Source organism: Myotis daubentonii, chromosome 10 (assembly GCF_963259705.1).
Source record: "Myotis daubentonii chromosome 10, mMyoDau2.1, whole genome shotgun sequence".
In the NCBI taxonomy this organism is placed as follows: Eukaryota; Metazoa; Chordata; class Mammalia; order Chiroptera; family Vespertilionidae; genus Myotis; species Myotis daubentonii.
Genome location: NC_081849.1, coordinates 64,548,742 through 64,571,198, shown reverse-complemented (window position 1 = coordinate 64,571,198; position 22,457 = coordinate 64,548,742). Strand labels below are relative to the sequence as shown.

At 57.8% G+C, this 22,457-nt stretch overlaps 3 protein-coding genes and 1 long non-coding RNA gene across 4 annotated transcripts; 3 read left to right on the top strand and 1 right to left on the bottom strand.

The window, feature by feature from the left end:
* The first annotated feature begins 624 nt into the window (after positions 1-624).
* Positions 625-4,099, top strand: HOXA10 (homeobox A10). The gene is made up of 2 exons (XM_059712637.1): positions 625-1,870; positions 3,078-4,099. The coding sequence occupies exons 1-2, from the start codon at positions 913-915 to the stop codon at positions 3,350-3,352; spliced, it is 1,233 nt and encodes a 410-aa protein (XP_059568620.1). The 5' UTR covers positions 625-912; the 3' UTR covers positions 3,353-4,099.
* Positions 2,564-7,138, bottom strand: LOC132243067 (uncharacterized). Its single transcript, XR_009454781.1, has 2 exons — positions 5,531-7,138; positions 2,564-4,443 (listed from the first exon to the last, which is right to left on the bottom strand). It is a non-coding gene; the product is annotated as an uncharacterized LOC132243067 (long non-coding RNA).
* Positions 7,139-8,644: 1,506 nt separating this feature from the next.
* On the top strand, positions 8,645-12,290 carry HOXA9 (homeobox A9). Its single transcript, XM_059712638.1, has 2 exons — positions 8,645-10,307; positions 11,360-12,290. Exons 1-2 carry the CDS (start codon positions 9,731-9,733, stop codon positions 11,596-11,598), a joined length of 816 nt encoding a protein of 271 aa, XP_059568621.1. The 5' UTR covers positions 8,645-9,730; the 3' UTR covers positions 11,599-12,290.
* Positions 12,291-17,812: 5,522 nt separating this feature from the next.
* Positions 17,813-21,513, top strand: HOXA7 (homeobox A7). The gene is made up of 2 exons (XM_059712636.1): positions 17,813-18,960; positions 19,935-21,513. Exons 1-2 carry the CDS (start codon positions 18,582-18,584, stop codon positions 20,252-20,254), a joined length of 699 nt encoding a protein of 232 aa, XP_059568619.1. The 5' UTR covers positions 17,813-18,581; the 3' UTR covers positions 20,255-21,513.
* The last annotated feature ends 944 nt before the right edge of the window (positions 21,514-22,457 follow it).

Genomic DNA, 22,457 nt, shown 5'->3' with positions numbered 1-22,457 from the left:
CCTCCCTCAGGGCAAGCCAGAGACCCTGCCTGAAGACCAACGTTCCTTTCACTTCCCTGGAAGGGCTTGGAGCCCGACAGGGTGATGGGGCTGGGGGTGCCTGGACCTGGACTCAGAGTGGGGTCAGAGGAGTCTTTCAGGTTGCCAGTTCCTTCCACAACCCCCACTCATGCTAGCCCACCAAGGTCCACCCAGGAGCAAGCCGGGTATGGGCACCAGAGGCCAAGAGCCCAACTAGACCCACAGACTGGTAGAGGAGAGTACAGGGGGCCAGGGCATTACCCTTGGGGGGAAATTCTGTGTGGGATGCAAACATTAAGTGGCAATTGCCAGCTTCCAGTCGCTCTGGACTTCAGGCAATCACTCTGAGGGTCCTGGTGGCCTAGGGCCAGGTCTGCCACTTTGGGGAGACAGCTCCAGACATGATGGGGAGAGCTTGAGGCCCTGAGAGGACCCCTCGGTGTTTAGAGTGGACGGAGAGCTAGTGGCAAATTCCAAAATAAGGAAGGGGAGCACCCAAGGCGGGCCAGGGTGCGCACCATAGACACCCCGCTGGTTCACAGCGCGGGGCCGCAGGACCCTGCAAACACAGTTCCAAAGAGGGTTCAAGTCAGGGCAGGGGCTGGGCGAGCCCCAGGGCCAGGTTCCTCCCCCGACCCCGGCCACTTCGGGGCGGCCCCCGCAGCTCCCGGCCTTGGGGCTGAGGTATTGGGTGTGCGTCTCGCGGTCCGTCAATACAGATTACATATTTATATCAATCGCGGGCTCGGAGGGCGCCCTCGGAGAGCGGCCCCAAGCCTACGAAATCAAACTGGGAGTGGTCGCGCGGCCACGCTGGCTCAGGATTGGCTGCGGGCGCCCGCCGCGGTGCGGGGGGATTGCTAATCGTATTCAGCATGTTTTGCACAAGAAATGTCAGCCAGAAAGGGCTATCTGCTCCCTTCGCCAAATTATCCCACAACAATGTCATGCTCGGAGAGCCCCGCCGCGAACTCTTTTTTGGTCGACTCGCTCATCAGCTCCGGCAGAGTGGAGCCTGGCGGCGGCGGCGGCGGCACGGGGGGCGGCGGATACTTCGCCCACGGCGGGGTCTACCTGCCGCCGGCCGCCGACCTGCCCTACGGGCTGCAGAGCTGCGGGCTCTTCCCGGCTCTGGGAGGCAAGCGCAATGAGGCGGCGTCGCCGGGCGGCGGCGGCGGCGGCGGCGGCGGGGGCCTGGGTCCCGGCTCGCACGGCTACCCGCCCGCGCCTATAGACCTGTGGCTGGAGGCGCCCCGGTCTTGCCGGATGGAGCCGCCGGAGGGGCCGCCGCCACCGCCGCCGCCGCAGCCCCAGCAGCCGCCGCCGCCGCCACAACCCCAGCCCCCGCCGCAGGCCACTTCGTGCTCTTTCGCGCAGAACATCAAAGAGGAGAGCTCCTACTGCCTCTACGACGCGGCGGACAAATGCCCCAAAGGCTCGGCCGCCGCCGCCGAGCTGGCCCCCTTCCCGCGGGGCCCGCCGCCCGACGGCTGCGCCCTGGGCAGCTCCAGCGGGGTGCCGGTGCCCGGCTACTTCCGCCTCTCCCAGGCCTACGGCACGGCCAAGGGCTACGGCGGCGGCGGCGCGCAGCATCTGGGCGCCGGCCCGTTCCCCTCGCAGCCCCCCGGGCGCGGCTTCGACCCGCCACCTGCGCTGGCCTCCGGCTCGGCGGACGCAGCCCGGAAGGAGCGAGCCCTCGATTCGCCGCCGCCCCCCACGCTGACATGCAGTGGCGGTGGCGGGGGCTCGCAAGGCGACGAGGAGGCGCACGCGTCGTCCTCGGCCGCCGAGGAGCTGTCCCCGGCCCCTTCCGAGAGCAGCAAAGCCTCGCCCGAGAAGGACTCCCTGGGTAAGCAGGGCGCGTCACGGGCCGCAGGCTGGCGGGCAGGCTGGCAGGCCTGCCCAGCGCAGGGCAGGAGCAGGAAGCCAGGAGTCCGCGCAGCAGCCGACCGGCCTTGGCCTGAGCTGCAGGCAGCCTGACCTTGTGAACTTGCTTTTTAATATTTGGGCGTGGGGACGCCGTAAAAATTCATGTCCAGCTTAGTGCCCCACACCAAGACGTCCTCTGCGCTGGCCTCAGCTCACCCCGGCTGGGGGTGAGGATCCCGGCGAGCAGCCCCCCTCTCGTGCATGTCCTCCGTGGGCCGGAGCACCCTCACCCGTGGTCTGGGCCCAGGCTGCGAGGCGCGGCCCACGCGGGGGAGGGGAGGGAGGGAAAGTGTCTCGCCCGCAGATAGCACGGATGTTTGTAAGGCATCCAAAATAAGCAGCCGCCAGCACCAATAAATAAGCCCATTAACCGGCGAAGTTCTAGTTTACGATCCCCCATGCTTTTTTCAAAGTTGCTGCAGGGGCGGGAATCCTTGTTGCGGGTAGAAGAAAGGCAAATGCGGCCCGGAGCCGGGGCCCTGAGCTGAGAGGCAGAGAGGGACCTTTTCGCTTCCCCTGGAACTCATAGTCGCCCAGACTGCATGTCCCTGGCTCCTGGAGAGACGTGAGGGCAGCAGGCCCTTGACCCCAATCAGTTTTTTTTTTGTGTGTGTGCCTTCCCCAAGTCCCAACTATGTCCATCTTCCTCTCCTCGCCAGGCCTTGGGCAAGGAGGGGGCTGCAGTGAGACACAGCTATGCTGCCCACCCCCCTACCAAGTAAGCACCCCAGACCCCAGGCTGGGGGGCTACAGGAAATGCTTGTATGTCTTGGGGCACAACTCAAAGGAAAAAATAAGGCATTAAGTTCAAGGTATACAGGCCTGTCCTCCCAGGCCCTTCGTTCTGCAAGCACCTGGCAGCTTTGTGCTAAAACAGGTGTTTGGAAAGAAGTGGATGGAAATGTGAACTGGGAGGGTGGGTGAAGATTGGGGGCCCACTGGATTTTGCACGTTCCTTTTGGAGGAACTGCTCTTCCTGGGCAAGCAAGCTAACGGGGAGCGGGGAGCACACCTCTCTGTGTGTGACTTAGGGCATCCCTCTTGTGGCAGAGGAGGCCCAAATTCACCCCGGTAGTCAGCCCGCATTGCCTCGCTTTAACCTTCTCTTTATTCCCTTAAAATGCCAGGCAATACCAAAGGCGAAAACGCAGCCAACTGGCTCACGGCAAAGAGCGGCCGGAAGAAGCGCTGCCCCTACACGAAGCACCAGACGCTGGAGCTGGAGAAGGAGTTTCTGTTCAACATGTACCTTACTCGAGAGCGGCGCCTCGAGATCAGCCGCAGCGTCCACCTCACGGACAGACAAGTTAAAATCTGGTTTCAGAACCGCAGGATGAAACTGAAGAAAATGAACCGAGAAAACCGGATCCGGGAGCTGACAGCCAACTTTAATTTTTCCTGATGAAGCTCCAGGCAATGCGTTTTGTTTTTGTTTGTTTCTCCCCCTGCTTCCAGAGAGCCATTCTCCTCCCTCTGTCTTCAGCCTCTTCCCAGGAACTCGCACCTGTGCGGGCGCCCGTTCCTCCCTCCCACACTCGCCATTTCGCTGGCCATTACATCAGTGCAGGGCTGGTTTGTTCTGACGTTTTGTTTCTTTGTCTGTTTGCTAGGTGCTGGTTTTTTGTTGTTGTGTTCTGGGGGAAAAGCCATATCGCTCTAAAATCCTATGTAGATAAAGATTGTCCTAAGTGTCAAGTGCGAACTGGGATGGTTTGTCGTCTGGATGACTCCACTGCTCAAAATGGCCCCTGTGCTCCCGGTGGAGCTGGTTTCCTGCGGGGGGCCGGGCAAACCCAGCCGGAAGGCCAGGTCCCATTGTAGGCGCTGAGGTGTCTGGCCTGAGGTCAATGGTGCAAGGAGCCACCAGCGGGCCCCCAGGCCTGAAGTGTTGGGCTGTGTTTAATCAGGGGATACAGGCCCTGGGATTCTTTTCTCTTTCTTCCTTTCTTCCTTGGCAAAGAGAAGGGCTTATGGGCATGGGCATACAGGTTGACAAAAGGGCTTGACTTTGGCTGATTGGAACATGGAGGGAGTCAGGAAGATGAAATTTTCCTTCCTCTGTAAGATATCCCAGCTTTAAAAGAAAGAAAGAAAAAGAAGGGGGGAAAAAAAAAAAAGACCAGGATAAGGAAACTCCTCTTCCAGTTTGTGTAAGGTCTTGCATTGTGGGACTAAATTATTTCCCTTTCCTCTGAATTTCCATATCCTCTGGCTATAGATAAATAATCTGATGTAGTTCTGTTTATACATGTGGATTTAGTGGATTTTTGTCATAAAGTAATCGTTACCACTGGTAACACAAGACAAGCACACCACAACTCTCCCTATCTTGTGGAGGTTTGTCCCCCCCCCCTTTTTATTTCTTCCTTTTTTTTTTTTCTTTCCAAAATTCATGGAAGCCGAGGAGGGCTGGGGCAAGCGGAACAGACTAGAGAGGGAGACATTGTTTGGTTTCCTTTATACTGTGAAGTTACATGCATAAAAGGGTCAAACCTGTAGGTGCAGAAGAAAAAAAAAACTATAAATGCAAATCTGTATAAATGTCTATTATTATGAAAAATTGCCAATCTTGTTTTATGCAAATGCATTCTATCGTTATTATAAATGTTAGTTCTAGCTCTATTTACTTCTAATCTTAAATCAGAATAAATTAATATTGTAATGCTGCTGTGCGTGGAAAAAAAAAGATGATGTTTATGTTCTTATAGAAGAATAAAAGCTGTGGAATGAAGCTTTTTAATTTTACCTCTTTTTTTGACTTCTTATCTTCACCTTCCACTTTATCCCGTCCACCACGTTTACAACAGGAGGACTAGCCCGCGCCCCCTGCAATTACTTTAGGCATCTATTTAAATATTACCTAGACAGTCGTAATTTGTCTGGGCCCTATAGCCCTGGTGCCGTAAGGTTTGTCGGCTTTTGTTCAGTTTTATGACTTGCTAGTATATCTGGATTGTGGCTGTCTTGGACCGGTGGTTTCAGTTGAGAGAGGAGCTTCATAGGCAGAGGAAGCCAAACAGGATTTCTTTCGGGAGCCCCAGGGAGGCTCGCACAGGCTGGTTATTTTGTGGGTCCCCTGGTCCCAGATGACCCCCAGTCTAGGAATCCCGGGAGCAGGCTGGGCCCACAGCGCCTCACTAGCGTCCGAGGCAGCGATTAGGTAGACCGCGGCCGGGCTGCCTGGACCCCCCACCCCCTCCCCCAGCACAGCCTCCCCCACCTGGTCGCCCTCCGCGGGGCCACGCGTTTCCTGCTCGCGGGAGGTGGGGGGAGGCGACGGCAGGGGGGAGGGGGCGCGGGAGCGCGCGCCCCGGCTGGCTGCCTGGCTGGGAGGGAGAGAGGGGGAGAGCGAGCGGTGGGGAGCGAGCGCGGGAGGCCGAGACCAGACAGGGAGCCGGGCTCGGGGCTGTCCCTGGCGCTTGTGAGTCTCCCAGGGCTGCCGCCGCTCGGCGCCCGCTTGCTGAGCTGCAAGATTTGGGGAACCAGCGCGCACACTGCTCGCTCTCTCTTCTCGCTCTCTCCCCTCCTTCTATTTTCCTCTCTCGCTGTTAACTTACTTCCCTCCCTCTCCAAGGTTTACCTTACAGGGGCCGGTGGCTTCTCCCTCGGTAATGCCTTAGCGGCAGCCCCGGACACTGGCAGCGGCGGGCGCAGGTTGGCGAGGGGCCGGGCCGGGTGCGATCGCAGGGTTCTCCCTTGGCTGCGGCGGCGGCGGCGGCGGCGGCGGCGGCGGCGGCGGCGGTGGCGGCGGCGGGCAAGCACCAGAACTGGTCGGTGATTTAGGTAGTTTCCTGTTGTTGGGATCCACCTTTCTCTCGACAGCACGACACTGCCTTCATTACTTCAGTTGAAATCGTCTCCAGGTACCTGTGCGCGCGGAGGCCGGGCCGAGCTGGGCATCCAGGCTCCGGTCGTGCCAGGCCTGTGGTGGCAACCTCGGCTTTCCCCGCGCAAGAACCTCGTCCCTGCTTCCTTCTCAGAGCTCTGGCAGGCTGCTGGCCTCACCCGCATCTCCACCTGGCCCCTGCAGGTACGGTCAGGTTAGCTGAGCCTTAGCGGACGCCGGGGGCGTGGTAGGAATTCTGGGCCCGGGGCCATTCAAGGTCAGGGGCGCACACTTCCATCCCGAGCTTCTCGGGCTCCTGGCCCGTGCCTGGCCAGGGACCCCGCCATTCTCCTGCAAAGCCAGGGCAGCATCAGCCCCAATCCAGGGCAGGAAATAAGAAAAGATCCCTTTGCCAGTGAACACTCCGCACCAACTAGAACGGACAAGGCAGACGGGGACTGGCATCCTGGCCTTGTCACTTACCCTTCTCTCTTGTAGCCGCTTTCCGCTCCAGGAGTCGCTGTGGACTCTTTCCTTCCCTCTTTCCTCTTTCTTCTCTACCCTCTTTTCTTTACTTCATCCCTTCTTTCCTTCCCTTTTCTTCAATTTTGTTTATTTTCTTTGATCTCTCTGTCCATTTCCCTCCCTATCTCCATTTCCTCTACTCTCCAGCTCTTCCTTCTGGAGGGACCTAGCTAGGGCTGGCTTGGGAAGAGTCAGGGTGGAGGCTGTCTTATTTTTTTTCTCTCTCTCTCTGTACTCTCAAGTAGAGATAGTGTTCTGACAAGGAAGGGTTCGCTGGGGCGTCTGTCGCGGGCTGTGGATCTGAGCGCATACACGGCCTCGGTTATGATCACGACCGGATGGCGGCGGCCTTGCGTTCCTACTCCATCGGTCAGCAACAGCAGCCCGGGCGATCGATGGGGGAGCATTCCCGAGGTTTTTGCAAGGAGGCCTTCGCCAGCTTCCCTGGAGGCCGGAGGCTGGGACCTGGGCTCAGGCTCAGCCAGGCTCTTCGAGGGCACTCTCCGGAAGCTTCCTGGGCTCTCGGGCCCTGCAGGTCTCAGCTCCGGCTATAACCGCGATAGGGGGCCTCGCCAGGGCAAAGACTGGCTGCTTGCTTGCCAGTAGCTTCTATCAGGTTCAGAGTCAGGGGATGTTGGATATGGCATCCTTGTGCAGAAGACTGCTGGAGAAAGGGACCCTTCTAGCAACCATGTTCCAAATAATAGGGGAAAGGAATTCTAAATTCCTGAACCATTGGAATACAAAGTCGAGTCCATATTCCAAGTTGTGCTGGAAGCCAGTCGGAGGAGTCTCATTTTTACTGGGAGCTAAAAACAACCTCCATCCCTCTCCTGCCCCCACTCGCACCTCACGTGGGGCCTTCAGGCTGCTTCCATCCAGCAGTACTGCTCAGCTTTGGGCCGCGGCACTGTTTTCACTTCTTAGCCCCGGTTCTGGGTCCTGTTATCTGAAAGGCCCACACGGTGTTACCCTCAACACCTCTGTCATTTTCAGGACCCGAGTATTAGATTTGTTTTGGAGGCCAAGGCTTTAGAACTCTGGGCAAAAAGAGACAGTTTGTAACCACTCCCATTTATTCTTTATGCACACACAACCCCTTTTACTTCCAAAATGAAAGCAGACACAAAAACCTGAATGGTCTCTCCTCAAACCTCTGGGCTGAGGAGGGATAGTTTTGGTTTTGGACCCCCCCCCCCATTTTAGGCACCAGTGAGGATCAGTTAACACTCAAGCCCTGCTAATTACTTAAGTAGCTATCCAATTTTGCGGGGCTAAGGCTATTTAAAGGACGGCCTTTCTACTTAAAAATACTATAAATAATTCGTGTCTTCTCTGGGTACAAAAAAAGTGGAAAAGGCAGCCCGTTTGCAGGCAATTACAATTAGGAGTGAAGGTTTCCTCCGGGTTAATTTTCTTAATGAAAATCTCAGAGGTTCCCCAAACTGCGGGATATTTGGGACACCTTGGGCTGTGGAGGGGATGGGAATAGCCCGGAGGACTTTATACGGGAAGGACAAATATTAGTGCGGGAGGGAACTGAGGTGGCCAGCACCCCCTGGCCAGTGGTAGGAGTTTATTGTGTTGGTCACTTCCCTCTTCCTTCTTCCGGAGAGGGACCCGGTTGGTCTCCCTGTGGCTTTTCAGCTGGGGGGAGAGCCTGACATTTGAAGGTCCCCATTGAGGGATAGGAGTGTATCAGGGTTTGGGGAGGGGTTGCTGGGGCTGTTGGGGAGATTGAAGGCAAAAAAACAAGAGATGGAAGCAGCCCAGTCCACCCACCCGTCTGCCCTCGCCGCCAGGGAAGTGGGCTAATGAGAAACACACTCTTGCAGGCACAGTGTTCACACGTGAATTTAATTACCCCGTTTTTAGGAGTCGCTGCTTTCCGTTTGTATTTGGTGGGTTTTTTTTTTCCCCTTCCAATTAACAAAGAGGCCAGGCCGTTTAATTTACCCCTGAAAGGCTCTGGGGGGTGAGAAGCACCCTCCTCAATCTGGTCAAGCTGAGGGATGGGATTAAAGTCAATGCCCCATGCCCCTCCCCGGTTTAATTTCTGGCCCTGGCCTTGAGCTGTGGCCGCCTCACGTTGGGTCTGGTAACTCCGCTGAGCCGCCGGGCCGCGTGGGTTAGCCAGGCGGGCTCGCCAGGGGCAGTGGCCAGGTAGGGAGGAAGGAAGGAAGGACAGAAGGAGGGGGGCCTGAAGGATTCATACTGGGCCCGGAGGCCAGCCTCTCCGGAGCGGGCCTCCTGGCTACTGAGCCGCCAGGTCTCTTAGGCCGAATTCGCCAGTTATGCTGCCTCATAGGGTGTTTTTTTTTTGCAGCTCAGACTAGCAGAACTCAGCGTTAGAGCCTCGGAGTGTCTGGAGGTCGGAGCACGGGGCTGGGGCGCCAGCTGTGTCCAAGGAAAGAGGGGGTGGTCATGGAACGCGCGGCCCCAGCAGGCCCCCAAACACTGGGCTCAGCGCTGGCTGGCTGCTCCCTGGTCGGACGCTCGCTGGAGACTCAGGGGTACATTGGGAGCTGCCTGGACACCCTGCGATCGGGTCAGGCCGACCCCAGGGGCCCTCCATAGGCTGTGTCCTCCGGGCGGCCTGTCCCTGGCCAGCGCGCCCCGGCAGGGCCCGCGGCGGCTCCGTTTGGGACGGCTACTGCGTTGAATTTGACTTTCTGAAGCCGCCCGGGGTAAACTCGCATCTCCGGGACCGCGGGGGATTATTTACAGGGAGCCCGCCAACCAAGCACAACAGTCTAATTTAACCTTTCCAAGTCCTCGTAAATTTTTACAACTGGGAGCCACGGCGAGGTAAACGAATCTGTTGGTCGTTCCCAACTTCCCACCAGCCTGTGTGGCTTCTGAAACAATAACTCCTTATGAAATATAAATATAGATTTAAATACAGTAGAGCGAGAATGCGATTTGGCTGCTTTTTTATGGCTTCAATTATTGTCTAATTTTATGTCGGGGGGCTCTGCCGGCCGCACTCGCACGCGGGGCCCGCGCCGGGCTGATGGCGTGATTAATTGTGATATAAAATAGTCCGCTGAAGAAGTGTGTGTCTGGTGGTGGCGGCGCGAAGGGGAGGGAGTCCAGACGCAAGGCCAGATTTGATCTTTTAATCTTCGTTGGCCACAATTAAAACAAACCCGATCGTTGAGCGCTGCGATCTCTTTGCATAAAAACATATGGCTTTTGCTATAAAAATTATGACTGCAAAACACCGGGCCATTAATAGCGTGCGGAGTGATTTACGCGTTATTGTTCTGCTGGGCGGCCACGTGACGCGCGTGGCCAATGGGGGCGCGGGCGCCGGCAACTTATTAGGTGACTGTACTTCCCTCCCCGGTGCCACCAAGTTGTTACATGAAATCTGCAGTTTCATAATTTCCACGGGTCAGGCCGGCCGGCAGGGCGCGGGGTGCGGCGATGGCCACCACGGGGGCCCTGGGCAACTACTATGTGGACTCCTTCCTGCTGGGCGCTGACGCCTCGGACGAGCTGGGCGCGGGACGCTATGCTTCGGGGGCCCTGGGTCAGCCCGCCCGGCAGGCGGCGGCACTGGCCGAGCACCCCGACTTCAGCCCATGCAGCTTCCAGTCCAAGGCGGCGGTGTTCGGCGCCTCCTGGAACCCGGTGCACGCTGCGGGCGCCAACACGGTGCCCGCGGTCTATCACCACCATCACCACCACCCCTATGTGCACCCCCAGGCGCCCGTGGCGGCGGCGGCGCCGGATGGCAGGTACATGCGCTCCTGGCTGGAGCCCACGCCTGGTGCGCTCTCCTTCGCGGGCTTGCCCTCCAGCCGGCCTTACGGCATTAAACCTGAACCGCTGTCGGCCAGAAGGGGTGACTGTCCCACGCTTGACACTCACACTTTGTCCCTGACTGACTATGCTTGTGGTTCTCCTCCAGTTGATAGAGAAAAACAGCCCAGCGAAGGCGCCTTCTCCGAAAACAATGCTGAGAATGAGAGCAGCGGAGACAAGCCCCCCATCGATCCCAGTAAGTGTCTCCTCCCTCCAAACTGGCTGCCGCCTCCACGCTGGCCACCCGGATCTGCCAGCCCGCCAGCTTTCTCTGGAGCCCGCCTTTGCACGCCTGGGAGCCTCCCGAGCAGAGGCCCGGAGCCAGAAGTTGCTGTTTGGGACGCCTCGGACGGAGGCCCCAAGTCCACAGCACAGCGCCTTGACAAGCGGCCCGCTGGGCTGGGGGGAGGAGGTGGCTGCTACCGAGAGAGGGGGCGGGGCGGTGCTGCGGGCAGCGCCAAGACCGGCCACCCTCTCGCCGCTGCCCCGGACCAGGGCCGAGATCCTTTGGGCCGTTCTTCGAAAGCAGCGTCCGTCACAGAGTCTTTTGTGACTAAATTATCCCCGAGCGGTGGCTGCCTGCCTGCGCCCGGACGCTGGGGAAGACGGCCGATTCCCTCCACTTCTTGTCGTCAGCCGGTGGCGGTGTAAATCCTGCCCAAGATGAGGCTGCAAGCTACCGGGCCAGATTATTCTAATAAACTGGAGAAGTGATCAACCGCCTTAGGGCTTCTAGGGGCCAAATATAGGCCTGCGAGCTACCACGGCCTTCCAGGGTGAAACAAGGAGTGGGGAGAGCAGGAGGAAAGGTGGGGAAGGGAGGACGCAGAGTTATTGCGAGGGAGCAGAGAATATTAATCTTGCCACGCGAATACAGGGCAGCATGGTTTCCCCCTGCCTGGCAAGAAGAAGATCCGTTTTCCAGTTTCACTCATCACACAATGTTCTGAAAGTGGGTGGGGAGAGGAAAGAACGGGAGCATCGAGGAGGAGAAAGGAGGGCCTCCGAGGGGAGGGGAGCGGAGATTTTACTGCGCGCAATTGTAAGTGACCGTCCCCGCTTCTATCTGCCAGGGGTCCATTGTGTCCCAGGCTCTGCCGCCTTCCCTAACCAATTCAGCAGCATCCTGCACGGTGGCCGGTGGCCGGAGGCCCCAGGAGATCCCCCAGCCCCCAGCCCAGGTGGTGGTGGTGGGGGGTGTGTGCTTCTCCTTCTAAATCCCATTTCTCTCCCCCACAACCCCCGCAGGCAACCCGGCTGCCAACTGGCTCCACGCTCGCTCCACGCGGAAGAAGCGCTGCCCCTATACTAAACATCAAACGCTGGAACTGGAGAAAGAGTTTCTGTTCAACATGTACCTCACCAGGGACCGCAGGTACGAGGTGGCCCGACTGCTCAACTTGACTGAAAGGCAGGTCAAGATCTGGTTCCAGAACCGCAGGATGAAAATGAAGAAAATCAACAAGGACCGAGCAAAAGACGAGTGATGCTACTTGAGTTCATTTCGGAAAGCAGATGGAACGAGAGGGCAAGAGAAAGGACTGCCTGTCCCCCTCTCCCACCCCCATACCACCCAAGCCTCCAGCACCCCCGCACAAAGTGGCCACACTCCAGGCCTCATCTCTCCCCCTGGCAAACCTTTCTCAGGCTGGCTCCTTGGCCTGCCGCTTTCATGGAGGAGGTATTGTAAGCTTTCCATTTTCTGTTAAGACAAATAAATAAATAAAAAGAAGGGGGCATTAGCGCTGATGGCTGTGTGTACGCTACCTTGTATATATTTTATAAAATCTACCTGTTCCTGACTTAAAACAAACAAACAAACAAACAAAAAAAAACAACTACCTTTTTATAATGCACAACTGTTAACTGCGGGCTGTATAGATTTTAGTCTGTGTAGTTAATTTAATTTGCTCTTTGTTCGGCAGAGCGATCTGCCCGATACTTGAACACTGTGTTTGATTGTGGTAATTATGTTTTTGTGACTCCAACTTCTGTGCTGGGTGACACACCCGTTGTGATTGTGAAAGATAGAATTCAATTTGAACTCAGGTTGTTTATGAGGGGGAGACAATTGCATAGAGTATAGCTCTGTAGTGGAATACGTCTTCTGTATAACTAGGCTGTTAGCCTTTGATTGTAAATTAGCTGTAAGGATTTCTCAGTGAAATATTTTTTTTTTTTTAAAGAAAGGGTTCTCTGGGATGCATAGATTCATGGTTTTCTCCACTTTTGAAATCCAGGCATTTTAGTTTCTACATGCTCTATAGACCTGTCTGGTCTAGTGTATATAATCCACATATGAAAGAAAAAGCAATCAGACCAGCTTGAATACTGTGTTTGCACCAGACAAACAGGGAGGAAATTCGGAGCTATACGTATGTGCAGAAGGTGACTACCTATGGTTTATGTTTAATTTTAACTGGGGGAAAGTGATACTGTAATGGAGCTAATTTTATTGATAATAAATTATGCATTGTGAAACTGCCAGTGGGCTACGGTAGATTTGTATTCTTGACGAATCTGGGGTTTCCGTTGGGGGCTGAACATACACTGTATATTTTGCAATAGTTACCTCGAGGCCTACTGACCAAATTGTTGTGTTGAGATATTTAACTTTTTGCCAAATAAAATATATTGATTATTTTATTTTATTTTTGCGGGTCACCTCTTTGCATCTTCTCCTGGGGCAGGGGGCCTTGATAGTCTCTGGGTGGGGCCCTGTGGGGTGGAAGAGGACAGAACCTCCATTTTGCTCTGCGGGCCTTTGGGGAGCTGGAACCTACGGCAGAGCCACGGGCTGGCCTGAGGGCTCGCACAGGCCGGCTGCTCAGCAGCCCCAACAGCGGAGTAAAGGAGGAAGGCGGAGGAAAGCCGGGGAACACGGGGCGGCGAGGCCGGGTCCCCCACTTTGTGTCCATTTGCCAGAAGGCCAGGAGGTCTCTGAGGAACTGGGCTGGCATCTGGGGTATCGCTGGCCAGCACCACTCTTCCATCTTGGCGCCCCAAGAATTGCCCAAACGGAGACTGCTGGGCCTTCCCTGGTGGTGGTGGGGGCGGGGGGGGGGGCAGCGGGACCACGAGCTGAGGGCCTGCTTTCTAAAGAGAGTCTCCGAGAAGGGAAACGGGAGCCCAGATCGCCCCAACAATGTGGCTTCGGGAACAGATGTTCGGAAGCTCGCAAGCTCTCGGGAGACGAAGGCCTGCGCCCCTGCACCCCCACCTCCTGTAGGGCAGGAGGCCTGGGGGTGCTGGGCCCTCATCCGCGCGCCCCTCCCCGAGCACAAGTCCTGGCAGAGGCAGGGCCCAGGCAAGCGAGGAGCCGGAGCGCCATAAAAGAAAATGAGGGCTGTTACTGTTTATGGGGTGTAAAGGGCTGCGGGGGAACGGCACAGCCTCGGAGCCCGAGCGCCTTCTAGATGTGACCGGAGGGTTCGGCCTCATCTCCCCCTTTTCTTTTCTTGCTCCCCGCCCCCCCCCCCCACATCCCCCGCGACTTCTGCAAAGGTATCTGGATTCGGACACGTAAAAGGGGAACCAGGGCGCCAGGCCGGGGATGGGGCGCCCCTCACACCCCCACCCCACCCCCACCCCGCCGCCAGGTTGGACGCCCTGTGTTGTTGCAGACAGAAGGGACTTCAAAGAATGGGCACGCAGGGTGCGCCATAAAGGCCGGGTCTGCGAACCGTCTGGAATTCGGCCCTTAATGAGTTTACAACTGTCCAGCCCCAATTAAGATTTTCCACCAAAGCCCTTTCATTTGTTTGCTCTGTCTGCCGCCGATAAAGCGGTTGCGGAAACAGCTCTCTTTTATGGGCACTGCCCTCTCGGCAGCGCAGATTCCGGGCCCACGCAGACCCCCCGACGCCCCCTTCCCCCGGGACCCGGCCTCGCGGGCTCCGGGAGTGGGGCGCCCGGCCCGCGGCGGTGCCGACGAAGTTCAGGCGCGGCGGCGAGGGCTGCAGTGCTGCGGGACGGCCAGCAGATGGCAGTGTGACTCCACGCAAGAGGCGCCCACGCCGCCATCTCCCGCCGCCGCCACCCTGGAAAGTTCCTAAGATGTCGACTTGACGCGAGCCTTTCTGGAACCGGAGCCCCAGATCTGAGTGCACAGCGGCGGTGTACTTTCCCGTCCTGCTCCCACTAGGGAGGATGCCTCACTGGGAAACGAGCGAGCGGCGCGGCGGGGGCTCGCGGACCGGCGCCCTCTGGCCCCCTCCACCGCGGGGGCCCAGCCCGGCAGGACTGCAGCTCCCGGCGCGCGGACCCTCCTGGGGTCACGGTCTCCAGCCCCGGACACGCCTGGGTGCAGCGCGCGCTCAGAGAACCCAGCTGACTGGCGGACAGACATCGGGACTAACGGCCTACAGCCCCCCCTGGACCTGGTGACCCCCCCCAGAGGGTGTGCAGAGGGCGCAACCGGGCCAAAGGTCGCAACCGGGCCAAAGGTCCTGGAGCCCGGGAGACCCCCAGAGGCTGCGCCCTGGCAAAGGCCCCGAGGAGTCAGCACCCACGGGTGAGCCAGAACCCGGGGACTCGGCTGCCTTGAATATGTGACAATAAAAATTAAGCGGCTGGAAATGGGGGGTAGACATTCTTGGTCTGTTTAGTGTAGGTCGGGCGGCCGAGTTGCCTAGAAATGGGCATCCTTGGGGATAGACCAGGCACTGCTTTGGTTATTCTAAAATAAAGGTGATGTTTAAAAGAATTAAAATAACACCCTAGCTCCAGAATAGGTGCTCACATCGCGAAAGCCGCTCCTGCTTTCTCTCGCCGCTGAATTTCCTGGACAGTGGAGATACTGAGGCTGCTCTGGCATCCTCTGCTCAGGAGCCAGGAGGAGGGAGGGGACCCCATCAGGCCCACCCCGTCCCCCACCCTCGGGGAGAACCTGCCCGTCCGGAGCCTTCCAGGAGGCACCCCGAGAGCTGAGAAGCAGCCCCGGGTGCAACATAGTTTCCCAGAGAAAACGCAAAAGCAAACAGGACTCTCTGAAGAAGCACCCCCCGCCTGTGAACACGGCACCGGCACCGGCGCGTTTATTTGGATTGTAAGAGTCTCTGCCAAGCCCACAAAATGTTTACAGCCTGCATCGCCGGCTGTACACGCTATAAAACGGGGGACTGGATTTTGGCTGACATCTCTCAGGGGTGTTCCTCCCTCTCCCGCATGTGCTCGCTCTCCTTCCCTTTCTCTGTCTATACACACACGTTGGCATTACAGACACACGCCTTCATTACATTTCATTATATAACCTGGTGTCTCGCAGCAGCTGATGGCGAGAAGGGTTTTATAACTTCCCAAGCGCTGTCCGTGGCCGGCATCCCACAGCAGATGGAAAGGTCGGTTTATGTCGCTACAGATAAATGGCAAAGGAGCAGGTCGGTGGCCACTGCTTCTCTCCCCAGGTCCCGGAGCCCAGGTAGGTGCAGGCCGGGGTATCTCAGAGGCCTCCTGCATTGCCAGGCGGAAGGGACCTCTCTTGCCCTTGGCCTGCCGGTGGCTGGGAAGTGGCTCTCCCAGCTCGGCTGCCCTGCCCAGGACCCGCTTCCCCGGAAGCCGCCTGGATGAGATCCCCTGGCAGCCCCAGCTCCTGGGCACTCCTCAGGGATGGACCTGTCCCCCTGCCATGACTGAGGGCTGCTTACTGGACGGAGAGCCGATGCCCGGGTCGCTCGTGGGGCGCGGATAGAAACCGCAGCCGCAGTTTCTTTAGAGAAGCCGCAGAGTTCTGGCAGGCTCCACTCGCTGCCGAGAGCTGGGTTTACATTCTTGGCTGGAGTTAAATGTTGAGGACAATCCGATAACAAAAAGTCGGGGAAACACAGATTGCTTGGCACACAGGGACCCAGCCCCAAGGCGGCTGAGGCCCGCGTCTTTATCTAAGGACAGGGGGCAAGGAGAGCCCCGTCTACACGTGCCTGTTTCGGCCGCGTCAGGGAGTATTTCTGTGACTATGATCACGAATAACCCAGGGCAATGGTGTCTTTTCAGCCAAATATGTAGGAAACCAATGGCTCAAGAACACGCGGGTACACAGGCCTTCTGGCCAGCCCGGCTCTGCCTGGCCTTTTCGTTTTAAAAGGCTGCCACTGGAGGCCGGAGGGGAGGGAGAAGCCAGAAACGAAAGGGAGGTTCCAGCACCCGCGGGACTTGGCCCCGTTGGCTGACATGGGTCCAGAGAGGCCGTGCGGGAAGGTACCCAGATCCTGCCTGGCCCAGGCAGAAAGGCAGCGTGTCCTGCCGGACCGTTTGGACTTGCCCGAGACCCAGACAAGACCGAGACAAACGCAGGCAGAGAAGAGCCGGCGGTGGGGACTTTCAGAGCTCTTGGCCAGGACTGCGTTCCTGCCTGCGCTCCCCGAAATCGCTCCCCGCTCTCTCTGTGGGGTCAGCTCCCTCTGGGCAGGTTCTACTTGAAACGCCATTGCTGCTTTAGCCACGCGCGTCTAGACAGACAGCCTTCTGTGGCCGGGGTCTTTCTCCTTGCATCTTGCTGTGTCACTCGAGGAACAATTTATTGGTCAAAAGCAGTCTAATTCCTCCTCTTTGATCTCCTAGTCCCCTTCTTGTTTGTTTCATCTTCCTTGAACTTTCTGAGGTTTTATTTCCTGCCAGAAATGGATGCTATTTGGAATATTTGTGTTTTCTTCTCTTCCTGACGTATCCCCTCCTTTCCCCAAGCAAGACAGCTAGCATCCTATTCTGCCATGGAGGGTACCCCGGATATCGCCCCCATGGTCTCTGTACCTCCAGGGAACACCACCCTGACCCCACCTGCACCTACAGCCCCCACCTCCCCACCAGCACCGGGTCATCCACTAGGCCAGAGCTGGGGCTCCTTCCCATCAGGGTCTGAGCCCTCCGCTGCCTTTTGTGCTCCCAGGACCCCCTGAGAGGGTGTGGTGAACCGGGGCGGCCTGGACCCTCAGAAAGTGATGGGAAGCGCTTTGTGCAAAAAGAACCAAACTCTATAATCTAGAGGAGAATTTCCGGGGCAATTCTATTGTGAGGTCGGGTTTATGGTGTGCAATAGAGCTGAGCAGTAAAAGGCGTCCTGACCTGCCGGCCAGGCTCCCAGCTCGGCCTGGGCAGTTTACGAGGCGTTTAGGGGGAAGGCTTCGCCCCATCACCCTCAAAGGAGTGGAAGGCAGGGACTTTGGCTGTTCCAACCCTGCCCAGGGCAGGGGTTGGAGGCTGGGGAAGGTAAGCTCCATGCATAGGGGGCCTGGATGGGAGGGAGTGTGACTACTGTGCTCTCCACTCTTGGTGAACTGATCTTGGGAAAGGTGAAGCAGCTAGAGCTGGGTGGCCTTCGGGAGGGAGGGGGGGTCGCCAAAAGAAAAGGAGACCCAGCGTGGGCTGCAGTCCCCAGGTGCCTGGGCCTCCCTCTCTCCTCCCCAAACTGGCTCTACAGCATCTATTGCTCCCAGGCACTCAGGCCCACGAGGAGCGGTAGAAGCGCAGGGGTGGCCACAGGGAAGGCTCCCAGAAACCTCAGGATACAAGTGGTACCCGGAAAGCTGCAGGGCCTGGGGCTCCTCCAAGCTGGGGGAGACTTGGTGCAGCCAGGGAGAATCCAGGGTTGCTGGGGGGGGGGGGGGACGACAAAAGAATGCCCATCCGTTTCTGGGGCTGCCAGAGGCCAGGCAGGTGCCCAAAGCGAAAGCACAGAGCCCGAGGGGCCAGCAGTGTCCAGGAGGTGGGAAGGGAATCCCACGTTAGTAAATCTGTTGGCGAATGAGGCTCATTAACAGGTAAATACTTCACGCTTCCTTTAGGGCAGATAAACAGTGCGCCCTGATTAAGGAAAGGAAGCCCGGAGACCTTGACTTTATTCGAACCACATGGTTCCAGTCTGCAGTGGCCTTCTCGCTGCCGTTGGAAACGACGCTGCGCCGGCCCCGTCTGAATCCGATTTCAAAGTCAGCCCGTTGCCCGCGGGACCTGGGCGGGAGGAGACGCGGGCAAAGAGCCGATTCACCCAGCGCAGAGACTTGCCCACGGGGCCACTTTGGGGTGCGCGGGGTGCAGAGACCCTCCCTGGGCGGGGTCAGTGGGCAGAGAGGACCCGCAGGCTCGGTCCAGGGTTCGGTCGCGCCCTGTCGGCCCCGCGCAGCCTCTGCAGGCCAGGCGTCCAGGTTGGCGGCGGTCAGAAGGGCCCCGCGGAGCCGGGGGTCCTTTCTCCGCAGGACGCGCCCGGCCGGCCACGCGCGGGCACATGCGTGGGCTACTCGTTGGAGCCCTTTCCCCTTCCATTCTAGGCGGCCGCGGGCCCCGCGGAGCAAGACCACCTGTGAGGGCTGCGGAGATTGGCGGAGGCGGTCATGTGGGCGGTCACGTGCTGCGGCGAGCTCCGTCCAAAAGAAAATGGGGTTTGGTGTAAATCTGGGGGTGTAATGTTATCATATATCACGCTACCTCGTAAAACCGACACTGAAAGCTGCCGGACAACAAATCACAGGTCAAAATTATGAGTTCTTCGTATTATGTGAACGCGCTTTTTAGCAAATATACGGCGGGGGCTTCTCTGTTCCAAAATGCCGAGCCTACTTCTTGCTCCTTTGCGCCCAACTCGCAGCGAAGCGGCTACGGGGCGGGCGCCGGCGCCTTCGCGTCCACCGTGCCGGGCTTGTACAATGTCAACAGCCCCCTGTACCAGAGCCCCTTCGCGTCCGGCTACGGCCTGGGCGCCGACGCCTACGGCAACCTGCCCTGCGCCTCCTACGACCAAAACATCCCCGGGCTCTGCAGTGACCTCGCCAAAGGCGCCTGCGACAAGGTGGATGAGGGCGCGCTGCACGGTCCGGCCGAGGCCAATCTCCGCATCTACCCTTGGATGCGGTCTTCAGGTAGGCGCAGCCGCTGGGCGGGCGGCCGGGCGGCCGGGCGGCTGGGAGCCGGGAGCGCGGGGCTGGAGCGAGCGGGGCTGGGAGCCTGGCGGCTGCGAGCGGGCGGGCGGGAGGCCCCCTGACTTCTGGCGGCGCTGCCTTTCTGGTTCTAATTAGAGTCGAGGCGCCATAGCGTGGAGAACCCGTAGCATTGTATGTAAATGAGGCTCATAAAACTTTTTATGGCCCAATTAATGGGTTCAATCCTCGTAAATTTATTTAACTCCATTTGCCTTGGAATTTTAACGTTCAGTTTGTTTGCTCGCAATTCTCTCTTTCTCCCTCCCTTGCCCTTCTCTCCCTCCCTCCTCCTTTTCCTTTCAGCCTGGTTTTTCTTTCTCAAAACCTGGGAGAGGCGAACCCTTCAGGGCCCCTGCAAGCCCCCGTGCCAGGGGCCATCTAAAGGCTGGGCTGGAGGGCTGGAGCGGGGACAGAGGGTTGGAGTGACTGACCTAGGGAGGTCCCGGGATGGGGGCGCGGGCTGCTAGGGACGAAGGGGGCCCCTGGAGTGTGGGCTGCCTAGGGTCGCCTACTGGCCTAGCCAGTCAGGGAAGCGGCCCCACTGGTCTTTGAATGGCCAAAGCGGGGCGTCTCCCACTCGCCCACACTCTATATTTACAATTTCCCTTTGTCAGGGGGAAGCAGGACATTGTGGAAGCTTAGCCGGCTGGAAAGCGCGGTTGTAAATTGGGGATTCTGCGCCTTCCCTCTTCAGGGAGCTGCCTGTGCGTCTGGCGCGGCCGTTGGGGTCTTCCTCTCTCCGTCTCGCTCCTCCCCCAGCCCAGAGCGGGGCGCAGGCAGAGGGGAGCGCGCCCTGGGTCCAGCCGGAGGAAGGGCCGAGCTCTGTGTCAGTGGCCTGATGAAGGCACTGTCCTGACTATGGTCCCATCCGCTTGTCTGTCTATGTGTCCGTGTGTCCACACGTCTGCTTGCAGGGCCTGATAGGAAGCGGGGCCGCCAGACCTACACGCGCTACCAGACGCTGGAGCTGGAGAAGGAGTTCCACTTCAACCGCTACCTGACCCGGCGCCGCCGCATCGAGATCGCCCACGCGCTCTGCCTCACCGAGCGCCAGATCAAGATCTGGTTCCAGAACCGCCGCATGAAGTGGAAGAAAGAGCATAAGGACGAAGGTCCGGCGCCTGCTGCAGCCCCTGAGGGGCCCGTGCCCGAAGCAGCAGCCACCGCCACTGCAGCAGACAAGGCGGAGGACGAGGATGAGGAGGAAGAAGAAGATGAAGAGGAGGAGGAGTGAGGGGCCGAGCAGGGGCCTGGGCTGCACCAGACAGTCCAGAAAGCGTCTTTAGAGACTCGTTGATTTTATTTACAAAAGTTGAAAAATAAAAAGAAAATGTAAAAAAAAAAAACCCAACCCAGTCCCCAACCTGTACCCCATCTACCCCATTATCCACTCCAATTCCCAACTTTTTTGGACAGCAGCCGCCTAGACTGGGTCCCCTTGAGGGTACCCTCTGCCTCCGAGGCCCCCCAGCAGACACCTCCCCCCATCCCTAGGCCGGCTGGCTCTGCGCTGGCATGGCTAAAATACTACCTAGCACAGGCCTCAGAGAGAGGCACCCCAAACTACCTATGGGCCCAGCCCAGCGGACCTCCACTCCCAGGAAGCCCAGAGTGTCCCAACACTGGCAGACACCCGGCACCTCCCTATAGGCCAAGGACCTGACTCTCAATACTACCTACTTGTCCCAAACTACCTATTTTGTGCTCGCTGGCTCGCCTGCTACCTAGTGCCGGCCCCTCCCAGGCCAGGCCCCTGCTGCTTGTGGCTGGCAGCCTTTGGGGTCCCTGAGGCTATGCTGAGAAGGTGCTGGGGTCCGGGGACCAGGGCATTGGCTTCTATTTAAATTGAAAAATAATATATTTATTCCAAAGCATTCTAAGTGCTGCAACCTAGAATCCCTCTTTTCTGGCCTGGATATTCCAAGTTCAGGCCCGTCACCCCCCACTTCTGGAGGGGAGCGTTCCCAAGCTAGCTGCAGATTTCTGAGTTAGCTGCTGCTTAGTAGGACTGCAGAGATGCTCCCCGCCTCCCCGCCCCTGTGTCCCACTGCCCAGCCGTGTTGAATATGTACACCCTGACTTTTCCTACAATAGCAAATATTGTATATTTGAATAAGATTTTTTTTGTCGTTTATATGGTCTTGGAGCTCATTTGTAAGGCAATGTCTTGACTTGGGAAGGATGCGTTAATGGGGTGACCATGTAGCATGGTGTGTTGTCTTGAGCTAACTGTAGCAGGTGGAGAGAGCCAATGCCCTCCCAGTGCCCTTCATCTCCGTGTTGTCCTGCGTCCCCCTCGTCCCTCTCAGCTCTAGCCTCGGGTTCCAGGAACAGGAAGGTATGCTTTCCGTCTTGCCCAGCTAACCGTGTTTTATGTAACAGAAAAATAAAGATGCTTGATGACAAAGAAATGTGGACTGCTCTATCTGGGGAGGGAGGCTGGGGAAGAGGGTCATTATGGCCAGAGAGCACGCCCTGGCTCTGCGCGTGTCCAAAGGGGCGTTAGGGAAGCAAAAGTGGAAGGACAAATAGGGTCCAAGTGTTGGGCGTCTGTGAATTGGTGTGTATGCGTGTCGAGTTCCTTTTTGTCTGGGTTTGCATAGGTATGTGTGTAGCTCTTTTTGTATATCTATTTCTGTGTGTGTGTATTTTTATGTCCATAATTATATGTATTTCTGTGTCTGTAATTGAGTGAACGTGATTCTGTGTGTAAATAATTGCGTGTATTTCCGTGTCCATAACTGAGTGTATGTGTTCCGGTGTGTCCGCAGTTGTGTATGTGAATTTCTCTGGGTGAAGATTTTTGTCTGGTTTGTGTGTGTGCCCACAAACATCTTCCAGATACCCTGAAAACGGAATCTTCGATAGGTACATTCTATTCTATGAACCTTCCTAAAAACCTCCATAAATTCCAAGAGCGAATCCAAAATCCAAAATCCGCTCTTTCCTCTAAGGCTGCGGGGTGGGCTTGCAAAGGGGTATCACCCTGCGACTGATCCCGAGAATTTTCCATGAGCCCTGAACCTGGCGCCAGGCTAGGAGGTGAAATTCAGGGCCTCTGACGCGGTCCCCCACCCCGCATTCAGGCTAAGCGAGGGTTGCTCGGAGCCCAGCAGTGCGGCTGAGAAGGGGCAGGGGCAGGGCCCGCAGACCCCACTGCTAGCCTGGGCGGGGGCGCCTGAGTGCGGGGAAGGCTGAGGGGCTGGGGAAGGGGCGAGGGGCGGTGGGGACCGCAGAGAACAGCGTGAGCTGGGGGGTGGGCGAGGACCTGACTCCAGGCTCCTGCTTGGGCTGGGCCCCCCTTCTTACTGCTCTTTGAATAAAACCTGGCTCAACTGCGTCTGTAAAACCTGCGGCCCCAAGTCGGGGCGGCTTCGGTGGTAAGATGGCGCCGGTGTAAGAGCTGCCTCCTCTTAGAGATGGGGAAAGGGTCATAA

What these genes read in the sequence shown, in the direction of transcription:
- HOXA10 (XM_059712637.1), top strand. Translation starts at nt 913, where the DNA reads ATGTCAGCCAGAAAGGGCTATCTGCTCCCTTCGCCAAATTATCCCACA. An exon ending in GCCCGAGAAGGACTCCCTGG is followed by an intron (nt 1,871 to 3,077) that starts GTAAGCAGGGCG and finishes TTAAAATGCCAG; the next exon opens with GCAATACCAAAGGCGAAAAC.
- HOXA9 (XM_059712638.1), top strand. Translation starts at nt 9,731, where the DNA reads ATGGCCACCACGGGGGCCCTGGGCAACTACTATGTGGACTCCTTCCTG. An exon ending in CAAGCCCCCCATCGATCCCA is followed by an intron (nt 10,308 to 11,359) that starts GTAAGTGTCTCC and finishes CAACCCCCGCAG; the next exon opens with GCAACCCGGCTGCCAACTGG.
- HOXA7 (XM_059712636.1), top strand. Translation starts at nt 18,582, where the DNA reads ATGAGTTCTTCGTATTATGTGAACGCGCTTTTTAGCAAATATACGGCG. An exon ending in CCCTTGGATGCGGTCTTCAG is followed by an intron (nt 18,961 to 19,934) that starts GTAGGCGCAGCC and finishes GTCTGCTTGCAG; the next exon opens with GGCCTGATAGGAAGCGGGGC.